Below are 14,112 nucleotides of genomic sequence, written 5' to 3' on the forward strand. Positions count from 1 at the left end.
CTCTCAGAGAGCTAAAATGAAAGTACCACCACGATTGTACATCGCCAACAGCAGACATAATGTCTTACTTTTATGGTCCTTTAATAAAATTTTAACCAGGTCAGTCATCGTCTTTATTGCAGTCCTGCCACAGGTGACAGAGTTTTTGTGTTTCGTCACTAAACGAAGCCTCTGTTGCTGCATTTGCCTTCTTCTTCTGTTTGTTAACAGAGACTGTTGTGTTGACTGTTTGTAGACAGCAACCAGCTGGAAAGTCCCGTGAAAAGATGCTGTGGACTTTGATAAATGGCGAACGAAATTACGTCTTTTACCGACTGACTGCACCGCAAATGAGACGCATAAGTTTGTCATTTGCATTCGTGAAAAAAACGGTGTCAAAATGTAATAAGAACAATGGCAGTAATAGTGAATGACAATTGTGACAGAAAAAGTATTTGCAATATGAATGACGATGCTACATTGCAAAATTGAAATGTGTCTTAACGTCACTGAATATGAGATTTCTAAGCTTTTCTGCAATTTTTTTCGTTTTCACTGTCAGCAAACACGTCCTGCACCTGCAACCTCAGTTGTTGCTTTCTGTATGTAGCCCATGTTTTATGCTCTGTGGTTACATTTTGAGGTGGTACTTATTAATATTATCAGGGAACCCTCTATGTAGCAGCAGAGCCTCCACATGTAGCAACTGCACCACCTCAACAGAGAAGCATAAATCCAAAAGTTGTGCTTTCATTCAGGGACAGGGACATTTAAGACAACTCCACTGAAGATGACATGTCTCTGTCCATTCTTATGAAACTAAATTTCTTGCCATTTTGTAATCCGTCACTCATTTTTTCCGCACAGAGAGATTCATCGGCGAGGACTTGCTCATCAAGATCTTCAAATCTCGGTAAGCAGAATGTGCATGTGCAGATGTACACCTTGTAAATCCCACTAAGTACATTGATGGACAGCAAGATTGTTTTAGTCCCCATGTGTCAAATTAAAAAGCAGGATTTGTCTTTGGGGGCTTGCAGAGGATGAAACAGATGGACTTGTTGTCTTTCTTTCTCCTCCTGTATGTGTGTGTATGTGTGCGTCTGGGTTTCTGTGGTATATGTGTGTCTGCCTGCACACTGAGCGAGGTGATTGGCCTCCAACAGACCGTAGGCAAAGGTGATGATTGGCCATTGTTGAAAGAAGTCAGGTGCTTTACCTCTGGTTCAATTATTTTCTAAACCCAAGATAGGTTTAGTAATTTTGTACCATTTATACACAGGAGTATATTATACGGCGCCGCTCAAGGGCGCAGCCGCTTCTCCGGCTTGTATACACAAAGAGAAAGGAAGCTAAACAATTTATATTTTTAAAGTGTCAGATTCTCCCAACAATGTTTCTTGTACTGAATATAAGTTTAGATTGAAGGTAACTTGACCTGTTAAATTTGCAGTGTGCTCTCATTCATTATCATTAATTGGTCAATCAATTGTAACATTCAGCAGGTCCTGTTGCACGCGATTGAACCCGCAGGAGACATGAGCGGCTGCAGCAGCAGCAGCTTAAGTTAATCTTCTGGAGCAGTTGTTATTCTACTCTGAACAGCTGGGGTCCTGTCAGCCACAACTGATTTCTGCTCTTGCTCTGCTCTGGTCAATCAGTAGCTCGTGCAGGGGGTCGGGAAGAGAGGAATTGGGGAAAAGCGAAGAATCAGAAAATTCGAGAACGAGCGATGTGGGACATTAAGGATCTGGGCGGGTCGTGTGTGTGTATATATATATATATAAACCAGGCTTTGTGTCATCCTCTGCTTCTCCTAGTTTACACCAGTGAAGGCACATCACTTATTGCTTTAGCGGTAATACCTGCTACTGATACCTTCAACGGACATTATTGATTCTCACCTTGGAGTTTGGATTGTTGCAAAGCTCATTCTGCCACTCCTCCTAGTTTGAGAAATTCACAATGGAGCTGGCAGTTACCGAAGCCACTACCCAAACCACGGGGACCTCCAAAGGTTTCTCCAGGATTGCTAAGTTATCCTCCTCTTCCTCCACCTCATCGTTGGGTCTGTCCAGACATGTTGGTGTTCGAGTGTTGATGCACCGCGACATGACCACCTGCAGATTCTTCCGATCCCCGCCTAGATCTTGGCTAAAAAAACACTGGGGTCGACACGGAAAGGAGTCAAACGAACAGCCGCCCACCTCTTCATCCTCAGCATCCTCGTTTCCTCTTCGCCTGTCACCTTCTTGCTCTCTCTCACTTTGTTTCTCAACTTCTTCTTCTTCTTCTTCTTCTTCCTCCTTGTCCTCTCGTTTTCTCCTTTCATCAGTCTCTCGTCTTTCCTCCCCAGCGCTAAAAGACCGGGACAGGGAGCGGCAGCATTCGGGCCTAGCCTCATTACAGGCCCTGGGTGGCCACTCAGGATTTCATAGCACCCCAGGCATGACCGTTAGTTTGTGGGGAACAAGCACTCAGCCGCCTGCCGCCCATTCCACCAGCTACACCGCAAGCTCCAGCCTTGGCCACAGCCTCCGTCACCACAACAGCTCAGGGTGAGTGTCTCTGCCTTGCAAGTTGGACTTTTTCCTTATTTCTCTCTTTCTTTGTAACTGTTTTCTTTTTAACAAAGATTGCTCCTGAATGACAGTATTCCTATTTTACCTGGAGTTCAAAAACCACCAGACAAATGAGCTATATTCCTCTTAAATCTATCATTTTGTAGATGTTTACCGGACCTGCTGTATGTTAATGCTGGATATTTTTAGATTCTTTGATGCTGAAATACTATTTTGTGTATTTATAGTTGACATATCAAGGCAAGCTGTCTTTGATAATATGTCTGAGTCTAGACGGCTCTCAGAACTGGACTACTTTCTGCTGCGTCTCTAAGAAAATATGTAACGAGATGGGAAGGCGGTGGGAGCGGGGGAGAGAGTCAGAGGCATGGGGAAGTTGTAAACAAGAGCAGAAGACAGGGAGTCGTAGATGGGCAACAATAAGTAGGGAAGAAGGAAAGAAAAATCTAGCTGCCTGTAAATGTACATGTTGGCTTATCAATTGATTTTAGGCTACCGAATACTAGGGTGATTACATTAGTCTCAGTGTCAGCATGTATGCCACCTTGGACTTGTGGTTGTCGTCCCTCAGATCCCTCCCTGGGGAGATGGATGAGACGGATGCTCTCCGCTCCAAACGCTGCAACGAAGACGCCATTTCCCTCGCTCCCTCCACCACCGAGTCCATCATCGTCGAAGGTGAGTTGACTCACTGAGGAGGGGATCGAACTTCGATTTTGAAAGTCACACTTTCCGCACTCGGTTGTAATTGCACTCGGTTGTAATCAGCTGACTGATCGGTTGCAGAGTTAAAGCTTGTCTTAAGGGAGTTTTCTTAAATCCAGGGAGGAGGGTGTGTGAGTGTATTTTGTGGAGTCAGGTTGACCTCACCCTGTCTCATTAAGTTGTAGTGTGTGGGAGAGGAAGACAGGCTAACTGGGCACTAGCTTACTAAATGCAAAGAGCTACTGCACCATCTTTTTCCCTCAGCTGCTCTGTTTTTTAAGGTTTATTGTTCATCAGGCACACACTTACCATGGAAGAGCTACTTCGTCTCTCTCCTTCGTCTTCTCTCCCCTCTAAATGATTTCATTGAAGAGACTGACCTAAACATGGACATGGATGCAATTTCACGCCAAATGGGGAGCCAACCTTTTCTGTACTACAATACTGTAACGTGTCATGGTTTTTGACGCCTCTGGTCCTCTCCTCAGATGCTCACTTTACAGCAGTGCGGGCTGATCTGGAGTCTGATGCCCAGGACCTGGAGGTAGAGTCATGGAGTTTGGCGGTTGACCAGCAGTATATTAAGAAGCACTCTAAAGAAACGGTGAAGCGACAGGATGTGATTTATGGTAAGTGTGATTCCTCAGGACGTGTTCACACGACCTAAGGAATCAAGTAGCTCATTGATTGGATAGTTTTGGTGATCTGTCATCCTGACTCATCAGTGTTACACACAATGGCAGGAAAAAAAAGAAAAAAAAAAGGTTACTTTTAAAAGCAAACTCCACTGATTTAGCATCGCATTACTATAACATTGTTATTGTATCGTCTTTCTTTGTTCCACACATTGGTCTTTCTTGACACAACCTGGTGCCTATATTTCCCACAATGCAACTCCACCACTGACTGCTCAGTCGGAGATTCAGGTGTGTTATGCTAGTAGCAACTATTGTAGCCTCGAGCAGAGCGGGCACACTTCTTACTTTCTCCTCAACCTCAGTTTTTAGTGACATCGCTTCAGGCTTCAGTTCACATAGCTCCCTCAGGAGCCACAAAATGCTAAGTACAAGTTTTAAACATATTTAGTAATATTCCATAAGACCTTTTAAGCAGGCCTTGATGTGGTGGAGTTGTCCCGACATTTTTGGACTATTTTGCAAGGAACTATGTTAGCCAGGTGTATGAAAAGGAAAAAAATAGGTTAAGGAAGGTTTGGATGGCATAAAGCACCCGTTGTGAGCCGGTCCATATCGTTGCAATGCGTTAAACGTGTATGTGTTTTACATGGCAGAACATTAACGTGTGACTTCATGTCGTTGTACAGAGCTCATGCAGACAGAGATGCACCATGTGCGAACACTGAAGATAATGCTGCGTGTGTATGTCCAAGAGTTGAAGGAGAACCTCCAGATGGACTCTGGCAGGCTGGAATGTCTGTTCCCCCGTTTGGAAAACCTCCTCGAGCTTCACACACATTTCCTGTCTCGTCTCAAAGAGAGGCAGCGAGAGAACCTTGTTTCGCCCAACGACAGGAACTACATTATCAACAGAGTGGCAGACATTCTGATCGCACAGGTAGGGAGGAGATACGTAGAACTCGCATGCAAACAAACACCCAGCATTGATTTCATCAAACAAGATACAAAGAGTGACACATGCACAACAATATATGTAAATAGCATAATACATGTGCCGTAGTGCAGTATGGGCCAGCACACAAACACAGACTGCGAAAACGGAACCGTTTTCTTTGTTCTCCAGTTCTCAGGGGAGATAGGAGAAAGGATGAAGGACAGTTATGGAGACTTCTGCAGTCACCACACGGAGGCTGTCGGCTATTACAAAGAACAGCTGCACAACAACAAAAAATTCCAGAACATCATACGGGTAAGACGCCTCCTGGTTTTTGATATCCGATTTAATCCACACATCTGTAGCTGAGTGTATAAGGTTATATTAAATGGCCTTTTCCTTCTCAGAAAATCAACAACCTCTCCATTGTGCGGAGGTTAGGAGTGACCGAGTGTATTCTGTTGGTGACGCAGCGCATCACCAAGTACCCAGTACTAGTGGAGCGCATTCTGCAGAACACTGAAGGTCCAGTATTTCACATGCATGTTTCTGCTAAATAAATCACTATGGAGGAGAGTAAAACCATATATTTAGTGAGGAATAACGTCACACATTTTAGTTTAATTTTTCCGTATCCGTCACATGTTTTTTTTTTTTTGTCTGTCTCTAGCGGGTACAGAGGAGCATGAGGATCTGACTCGGGTGCTGGGTCTGATTAAAGACACCATCGTTCAGGTTGACATGCTGGTTAATCTCCATGAGAAGAACTCTCGACTCCGGGACATACACAACAAGATGGAGCCAAAGGCACTGGGGAAGATCAAAGATAGCCGAGTGTTTCGCAGGGAGGACTTGGCGCAGGGCAGGAGACGTATGCTGCATGAGGGCACAGTCAACTGGAAAGCTGCTTCTGGCAGGCTCAAAGGTATCATATGGCATGATGAAAAAAAACAACTATCTAGGTGTACATATGTTTTGTGTATATATGTATTTATGTTATTCCGGTTATTTTTGAAGAGTTTTGGAATGAATTGACATTATAAAAAGATACACATGAAATTCTGTCCTTCCAGATATTCTTGCGGTGCTTCTGTCAGATGTGTTGCTCTTGCTACAAGAGAAGGATCAGAGATATGTATTTGCTACAGTGGTGAGTGATTTATCCATTCAGTCAGCATGACACTATCTAACAAACACAATGTGCGTATCAAAGGCAAAACTTTGAGTAATGTGCAGAGAGAAATGAGCAGAATTCAATCAACGATACTCTGTAAATGTCATTAATCAACCTGTATTACCTTGAAGTACCAGTAACCAAAAAGGCACACCCTTCTGTCTCTTTCCTTTTTCTTATTGTTCTCCACTCAGGATAACAAGCCGTCAGTGATCTCCCTTCAGAAGCTGATTGTCAGGGAAGTGGCCCATGAGGAGAAAGCCATGTTTCTTATCTGCGCCTCCTCCAATGAGCCAGAGATGTACGAGATCCACACCACCGCCAAGGAGGAGCGAAACTCTTGGATGACACACATACGGCAAGCTGTTGAGAGGTAGCTGCTTTTACACAGAGTAGAAATACATGACTGTTTGTTACTATTATTTACATTCTGTGAACATTTTTTGAACAAAACATAAGAAAGTTTGCTTTCTCTGTCTGTAATGTCTTTGGTCCTGTCCCCTCTTAGCTGTCCTCATACAGAAGAGAGGCTGTTCAGCGAGGAGGAAGAGGCGCGAGCTTTCAGGTTCAAAGAATTTCAAGGTAACTATAGATCAAGTAAGAAATTACTTGCATAAAGAACCCCCCCGAGAAATCATATAGTTGATGTGGTAGGCCACAAGGGGGTGCTCTTGCATCATATTAACTTTAAAATTGTTAGAAGTTAGATTTAACTTTTTCTCTAAATCTCGTCTCAGTAGATTGAAACTGATTTAGGACAACAAAAGCTCTTTAAAACACCCACGGATATTTGGGGGTGGTAAAGGGTTGTTCTATAGATGCAGGAGTGAGCATGGGACAACAACACCTGCATCCCCCATCCTTTGTTTTAAGGATTTAACTCCTCTGCTGTTCTATTTCATGTTCCTCTCTGTAGAACGGCTGAGCCAGAAGGATACGGTGGTCGTCCAGGCTCTTACTGAGAAGCTGCAGCTGTTTGCGGACATGGCAGAGTCTGTGGCAGGTCTAGAGGACGCAGCTTCACGTTCCAGACTTCTGCTTCGAGGAGACACCTCAGACCTCCAGCAGGGGGGGGCCCTGCTCAAAGGAGCTATCACTGAGGGTAGGACAATGCTGCCATAATATGTATATCTGCTTTAGATACAGAGGTGGGAATTTCGTCAATTTTATATCCATGGACTGCTCGCTGCAGCTCTGTAATAAATCAGTAGGTATTGGCATTGTTGAGTTTGCAAACATTCCCCCGAAACATCTCCCTCTGTCCAGCTTTTCAACCTTAATTTGCTATCTCTCACGTCAGTGGAGAACCTGCAGAACCTGCTGCAGTCTGGAGTGAGGGAGGAGGCTCCGACCTCCCGGCTGGAGGAGGGGAGCGGTTCCGGGGTTCTGCCCAGGCGAGCGGATACCTTCGGGGGCTATGACAGCAGCCCCACCATCCTCAGTAAGAGTGAGTCCAGCACGATCCATGCCCAGAGGAAGTCGACCATCTAATGGATTTGCAATTGTATTTCAGTGGCTTTTATGCCATTTAATAAACCATGAATTATAAACACATTTCATTCCTTGAATTGGTTTTATTGGTTGAATTCATGTGTGTGGTTTTACATGTGTATGTGTGTTGTTTGTGAGCGTCAATATTTCTGTTTGGTTTAATTACTTGTGTGTGTTTGTCCCCGTGTCCCTTTCTGTGTGTCGGTGTGTCTGTGCCAGATGGCAGTGTGAAGAAGAAGTTTTCTGGCGAGATCAGAAGCAGAGATAGAAGCCAGAGAGCCAGCTCTGACCCTCAGCTCAAAGACCTTTGTGGCAGCCACACCCTGGAGCAGACGGTAGGCGCTCAACACGCACACAGACAAACGGCACATCGCGGGATGAGTCACAGTGTTATTTCCTGTAAATGGTAATGACCAGACCAAGTCATCTGGAAAGTTTCCATGTCCTGATGTTTACTGTAACCCTGCTCTCGCAGGTCACGTCATTTGTTTATGAATAGATAAAGCCTCGACAAAACAAGAATGAGGACGATCAGGCAGACACAATGTAACGACGTGTTGCTGCCAGTGAGCCGTGTGTGAGAAACAAAGTTGTAATTATATCTGACAAATGAATTAATTCAGTTTTTTATGTCCAACCTATTCTAAACCGTCTTTCTTTGTTTCGCGCTGAGACAGAAAATTCTCCTCGTTGAATTACTGATGAATATTTTATATCTTATGCTGCTCAGCTCTCATATCAAGGTTGTGGAAACAAGTTTTTAAACACTATTTGACATAGAGAATAGTATTAGTTGTACCATCCTGGCTAATAACAACTGCTCAATAACATTTCTTTAGTATTTTAGGATGTACAGGAATGGGGAAAAAAAACAAGAATATGTGCATAGTGTCTGTTTTTTTTTGTACACCAAATATAGCAAATATACAATAATTCCATTTAAAAAAATACATATGACCACAGCAAATTCCAAAAAACATTCTAAATGTTTTTACAGTATCTATTTTCTACTTTTTGTTTAGTATGTAGTGCTGTGTACAGTACTCCTAGTGTGTGTGATGTTTAGTATGACCTGCTGTGTGTTGTTGCTCAGGTTGATGAGAGCTGCTGCTCTCCTGCCAGATGGAACCGCATCTGGTCCAACTCCTTCCCCGAAGCTGAGGTAAACTCTCCTTCTCTGATCTGTCACCTTGTGCTTCACACTCTGCTGGATTACATATTCATAACCAATGCCTTCTGAACTGAAAATACGTACCCATGAGAAGTTTGCACATTATAAATACTGTGTTGTTTTGGTGATTCTGGTAGTTATTTGGTTATGATAAGCTTGCCTGTGTCTCTCTTCTAGTTTTTTGACAGAGTGCTGATGCTCTCCCAAAGGCTCTACAGTCTGCAGGTACTACTGTCCCCTCCACTGTTAATGATGTTAATGCATGCAGTCAGCGAAAGAAATGAGTTGAAGCGTGTGGTATATATATATGTGTGTTTGCAGAGAGTTTGGCTTACTTAAACTTGATAACTTTCAAAGGTCTTGGATTTCTGTTTCACTGTCATGGCGTATAAACATTGTCTTGGTTCTCTAATGACCTTGTGTTATTTTTCTCTGTCGCCAGGCCATCATTTCCCAGCAGGACAGTCACATCGAGCTGCAGCGGGCCTCGTTGACAGAGCGGGCCTCCCTGCCCGGCCGCCACAGAGGGAACGTGCTCCTGGAGCAGGAGAAACAGCGGACTCTGGCTCTGCAGAGAGAGGAGCTGGCCAGCTTCCACAAGCTGCAGTCTCAGCACCGGCAGGAGCAGCAGCGCTGGGAGAGGGAGCGGGAGAGGCACCGGCAACAGGTCGAGGCCAACGAGGCCAGGCTCCGACAAAGGGAGGAGGAGTGCAGACGGCTGGAGGTGAAGTGCTCTGTCCTACCTTAGAAAAAGATATGTGTGAGAGGCTGAACTTCAAGACCTCGCCGCTCTGCTTTATATTTAAATTTACAGTTTCATTGTTCTCTGTGGGATTTTCAAAAAAAGGAATAAACTGTTCATATAGCGCTCTAGTTTCCTTTCACGTTAATGTCTGTCATGTGTGTACATTTTGCAAGTTAGTTAAAAAAAAGTACAAAAAAAAAGAATTACAGTATGTAGTAATGCAACATTACTTGTTCTTTTGATGCAGGAGCATCTGGCAGAAGAGAGGAAAGAGCTGGAGAGTCAGAGGGAGACGTACCAGCAGGACCTGGAGAGGCTGAGAGAGTCCACCAGAGCCGTGGAGAAAGAAAAGGAACGTCTGGAACACCAGAAGAAGATCAAGAGGAAGACTATCGAGGTGGGAAACCTGCTGTAGAGATGATGGCTTGAATACAGAAATATCTCAGAATGCCTATACTAACCATACAAAACAAGACTTGCAAGCTAGCTATTGCTAGCAGAGATACTATTTGATTTATTCAAAATGGTGTGCATCATGTGGATCCTCGCAGCCACACAGACATGGAAACTACAAATGAAGCTGTAGCTAACGAACTTGTCAAATTTGTTCTGTTTGCGATGCTATGTGATTTATTTCAGATACTTCAACATATTTTTCAGTTAACTCACGTATTGTTGCCCGGGTCCTCAGTTTTTGGATTTGTCAGCTTATAAAAATGTAGTTCTGTTTTTTTCACAGTGCATCCCCAACACACAGCAGCTGTTAGGCATGATTCTGTTGTTTGCTAGCAGATAAAAGTGACAAGGAGGCAACTTCACACAATACAAAGTCAGTGGAAAGCAATTCATTGTTTTCTCCTCCGGTGTGGGTGGGACTTAAATGTCTATAATTTGTTACATAAAAAAAAAAATGCTTTTGAAAAACATGACTTTATAAATTGGAGGTCATAAAAGACTATGCTACTGCACCTTTAAGTTGTGTGTAAGTAAGTTGAAATGGAGGATACGGGTGAGGTGCTATGGTGCTGGTGACGATGAATCACAGGATAAAGAATAAGAAGGGGCTTTCCCATCTCTCTTGTTTCCTTTTTTTCTGTTGCCGTTTCCTTGCATCTCTTTTTTTCCTTCCATTCCATCCCCTGGGCATGAATCCTGTATCCACCCATTCAAGGTACTCAAGCATCTGAAACACTGATGGGCTGAATATATGAATGAAAGAAAGTTTAGTTCTTGAGTTCAGGTGCTCTGACGGGTATAAAAGAAACTCTGGTTTCAGCTCCCACCGCCTGATTCATAGAAGGATGAATGATGAACACACACATACGAATGAACACATCTCTACCCACTCAAACCAGGAATCCACCTACGCAGGGAGCAGTCTTTCTCTTCACCTCCGTTCCTCCTCTCTCCTCCACAATGCGGGTCATTGTTGTGAGTTTCATGGGAGAGAAGCTTTGAGAAAGATCCGCTGACTGTAATTTCATGCCCGGTGCTAAAAGATCCATCAAGGAGCTGCAGTAATGATACTTGATGTCAGCCTTTAGTGTTTTCAAAGGCCTGCATCAACATCTCAGTTTAGTTGGTTACAAGTGACTGTAGCATGGGAAGTGTTATCTTTATACAAACTTCATTTTCTCATCGAAGATGCAGACCAGCAGTGGCAGTTCTGTGTGTGTGTGTGTGTGTGTGTGTATATATATATATATATATATATATATATAGCCTTTATTAATATTATAATATACATGTGAAAAATGGAAGGTTTTGTTTACATTTGAAAAATAAATAAAACCAATTTCAGTTTTTGGCAACTAAATCCAGCAAATTAAAGACCTGACATAACAAAATACTTCATAAAATTAATGAAAAATAACTTAAAAATCCAATACAAGAAATGCAAAAGGTGGCGGTACAAAAATATATTCGACCCTATTTACAAAGAGTTATAGAAAAAATCATATGAGAGTACAGCAGTTTATTTGAAGTCAAAACAACCAAACAGACTTTGTCTAAGGCTACAATTAATGATGAAGTATTTTTTAGGGTTTCATTGTCAAAACTACCCTGCAATATTATATTACTTTCAGGCGAAATCGCCCATCATCATCATCATCATCATATCGTAAACCTTACCCACATAGTTCTTCATCGTGAGCGGTTTCCTCATCACTGTATGTTGTGAGTCTGTAAACACTGGAGTCTTGGTCGCTCCTCTCGGAGCTGGTGCACATGATTTTCCTGTATGACGTACGCTAGTAACCGATGGCTGATTTTGTAACTTCCTATTAAATCGGTGGGTTGATATTTTGAAACAAGCAATCTAGATATAGAGAGGAGCATGAACGTTGGTGACGGCTCCACCTCCTGAGTCACACACATGCTGTCATCAGGTGGAGGCCATGCAAAACACACCCAATGACGGGATTGTTCACTCTGACTAATGCGCCAATTTAAGAGCAGCCGAAACCTTCCCGCTGGATGAGTCGGTGTGTTCTTCTGCTTTCTGTTTCTGTACAGACTAACTGTACAAACTGGATTGCTTTTTTCCAAGAAGTGATGTCTCCAGTGATGTCGCTAGTCCCTCTCTGCTGTCTGACATTCCTGCCTGGTTCAAGCCTGACAGTTATCTGTGATTGTCCAGTGCCTTTTCATCCTGCATACCAAGCTGAGTAACTGACAGATGAACCAATGCCGTCCGTTCAAGTCCTGACTTGCCCCCCCACCCCAAAAACAGCTACAGTGTTTTTGCAACTGTGCATGCCGTTGTTTTATTGTCATTCATCTACTGTAGTGTTACATCCTCAAACATCTGGCTGCCCATCAACCATCCAAAGGATTTAACTCAAGTCGTACACATACACGACCAGCTGACATGTGTTACTGCGTTTATCATCTCATTACTGGCTGCACAAGGCAGGCCTTTGACTGTGAGTTGTACCTAGAACGCTTCACAGTAACCCCTGGAAATCCACAGCCGCTGGCTGAATTGACCTAACGTGCTGTGGTGAGTAATGCAGGGACCCTGGTAATTACAGAGGCCTTCACTGAAACAGTCATAGTAAGTAAGATTGTTGCGTGGTTTGTTTGTTTGTTACATGGACTGCAGGATAAGACCCCAAACAGATCAGATCCAGCACCTATCGGCACTCAACACCCCATTAAATCCTGCCCATAATGTTTGTTTTCAACAAGCTAAGTAGTGTGTTTTGTACACATGCAGATGTATGGGTTTCCTTTCTATACTGTTGGCCGTGCTATGGGAATCTCTCGGCTGCGGTTATGGGAGATTTGGAAGTAGTTTGTTCCCCCTCTGCGTCAAACACATCAAACGGTCTTTTCATCAGCTGTGACCTCAGGATCTGTTCCAGGCTTCGGGCCAGCCTGATATCAACAGACATTTAATCACCAACACCCAACATTAAGACACATCAGCAAACCAGGAGAGCTATGATTAGACCTCATAAAAAGAAAAGAAGACATGCCTCCGTGTGTGTGTGTGTGTGTGTGTGTTTCGTAACATAAACGAGTGTTTGTGCAAGGGTGGTGCTAGTTGCGGCATGTCCTGGCTTCAGAGGAACCTCTTCTTTCATGTGTTATCTCATGTGATCACACTTGGCCCCTCGATAAGAAAGGCTTTTGGATCTGCTCCAACCGAGCCTTTTGTCTGACTGCTTTAGTCCTGTGTGTTCATAATCAAGGGTAGACAAGGAGTTGGCTATTTGACTGTCAGTCAGGAAAAGAACAAGATCAAGAAAGACCTGCACAATACAGCAAGAGTCGATGGAAAAAAAAAAATGCCCCTTTTGATGTAAGGAAATCTCAAAAAAGACACTGGGATTATGACTAAGGACAAAGGTTCAGTTCCCAGCCTGTTGGGGAGGTCTTCATGGGGAAATGCTTCTATGAATAACCGGTGCAACTTTTTAGAGATGCCTTCAGGCAAAGCCCTCAATTTTACAACCGCCCCTTTCTCCTGCTTTTTTGCTCACGAGCAGAAAACTGTAAAACTGGATTGCTATCTGGTGTGAATAACTACATGAACATGACAGAGGATATTGCTAAAATCTCGGGAAGATTGCCAAAGCTCAAAAGAAACTTTAAAAGGTCGGTGGTAAATCGGTGACCCGTATCTGAGTTTCTCACGCTGAGTTATCTCGTCCCCTATTTTGGCCTCAGGCTGATTTACGATGCTGTTCCTGTGGTCTGAAAAGCCCCCGAAGAGCAACACTTGCACATCAACACCCTTACCATGTGTACACACACACACACACACACACACCTAGATGCCTGTGACTCACTTCTTCTATAACCAGTTAGTAGCGGTTGCTTTGAGAGGCTAAGATAGAATACGAGCTTAAGGGAAGATATTTTCTCTTTATGCCATCTGCCAATGAAACCGTCCTCACCTGTTTTCACACACTGTGTACCGTCCTTCAGCTGAAATATTGTCAAATAACCCAGAGTTAATTTGCTCTGTGAGAGTTGCATATAGAATAAGTTGCACATTTCTGTGCATCTTGTTTGTTTCCAGCCATCAATTCTTGAGCTGTGGGGAATGTGATGTAATGATTACTTGTATTATTGATGAGTCTGCACACCATCGATCGATCGTTTGGTCAATAAAACATCAGAGCATTGCAAAACAATGCCCATCACTATTTCCTTGAGTGCAAGGTCATGTCATCGAATGTCT

At 43.5% G+C, this 14,112-nt stretch overlaps 1 protein-coding gene across 1 annotated transcript in view; it reads left to right on the forward strand.

The window, feature by feature from the left end:
- The window catches only part of arhgef18b (rho/rac guanine nucleotide exchange factor (GEF) 18b), a 40,908-nt gene that overhangs the window by 17,512 nt on the left and 9,284 nt on the right, over positions 1–14,112 (forward strand). Inside the window, exons 12-29 of the mRNA XM_076087987.1 lie at positions 847–892; positions 2,336–2,537; positions 3,133–3,239; positions 3,755–3,895; positions 4,591–4,841; positions 5,028–5,153; positions 5,246–5,363; positions 5,509–5,763; positions 5,912–5,988; positions 6,207–6,385; positions 6,521–6,594; positions 6,929–7,114; positions 7,313–7,459; positions 7,723–7,838; positions 8,597–8,665; positions 8,852–8,899; positions 9,117–9,398; positions 9,667–9,816. Coding sequence (XP_075944102.1) covers positions 847–892; positions 2,336–2,537; positions 3,133–3,239; positions 3,755–3,895; positions 4,591–4,841; positions 5,028–5,153; positions 5,246–5,363; positions 5,509–5,763; positions 5,912–5,988; positions 6,207–6,385; positions 6,521–6,594; positions 6,929–7,114; positions 7,313–7,459; positions 7,723–7,838; positions 8,597–8,665; positions 8,852–8,899; positions 9,117–9,398; positions 9,667–9,816 — 2,574 coding nt within the window. The remainder of the gene's footprint in view (positions 1–846; positions 893–2,335; positions 2,538–3,132; positions 3,240–3,754; positions 3,896–4,590; positions 4,842–5,027; positions 5,154–5,245; positions 5,364–5,508; positions 5,764–5,911; positions 5,989–6,206; positions 6,386–6,520; positions 6,595–6,928; positions 7,115–7,312; positions 7,460–7,722; positions 7,839–8,596; positions 8,666–8,851; positions 8,900–9,116; positions 9,399–9,666; positions 9,817–14,112) is intronic.

Source organism: Anarhichas minor, unplaced genomic scaffold (assembly GCF_050575085.1).
Source record: "Anarhichas minor isolate MPS153535 unplaced genomic scaffold, ASM5057508v1 ptg000010l, whole genome shotgun sequence".
NCBI classification, from domain to species: Eukaryota; Metazoa; Chordata; class Actinopteri; order Perciformes; family Anarhichadidae; genus Anarhichas; species Anarhichas minor.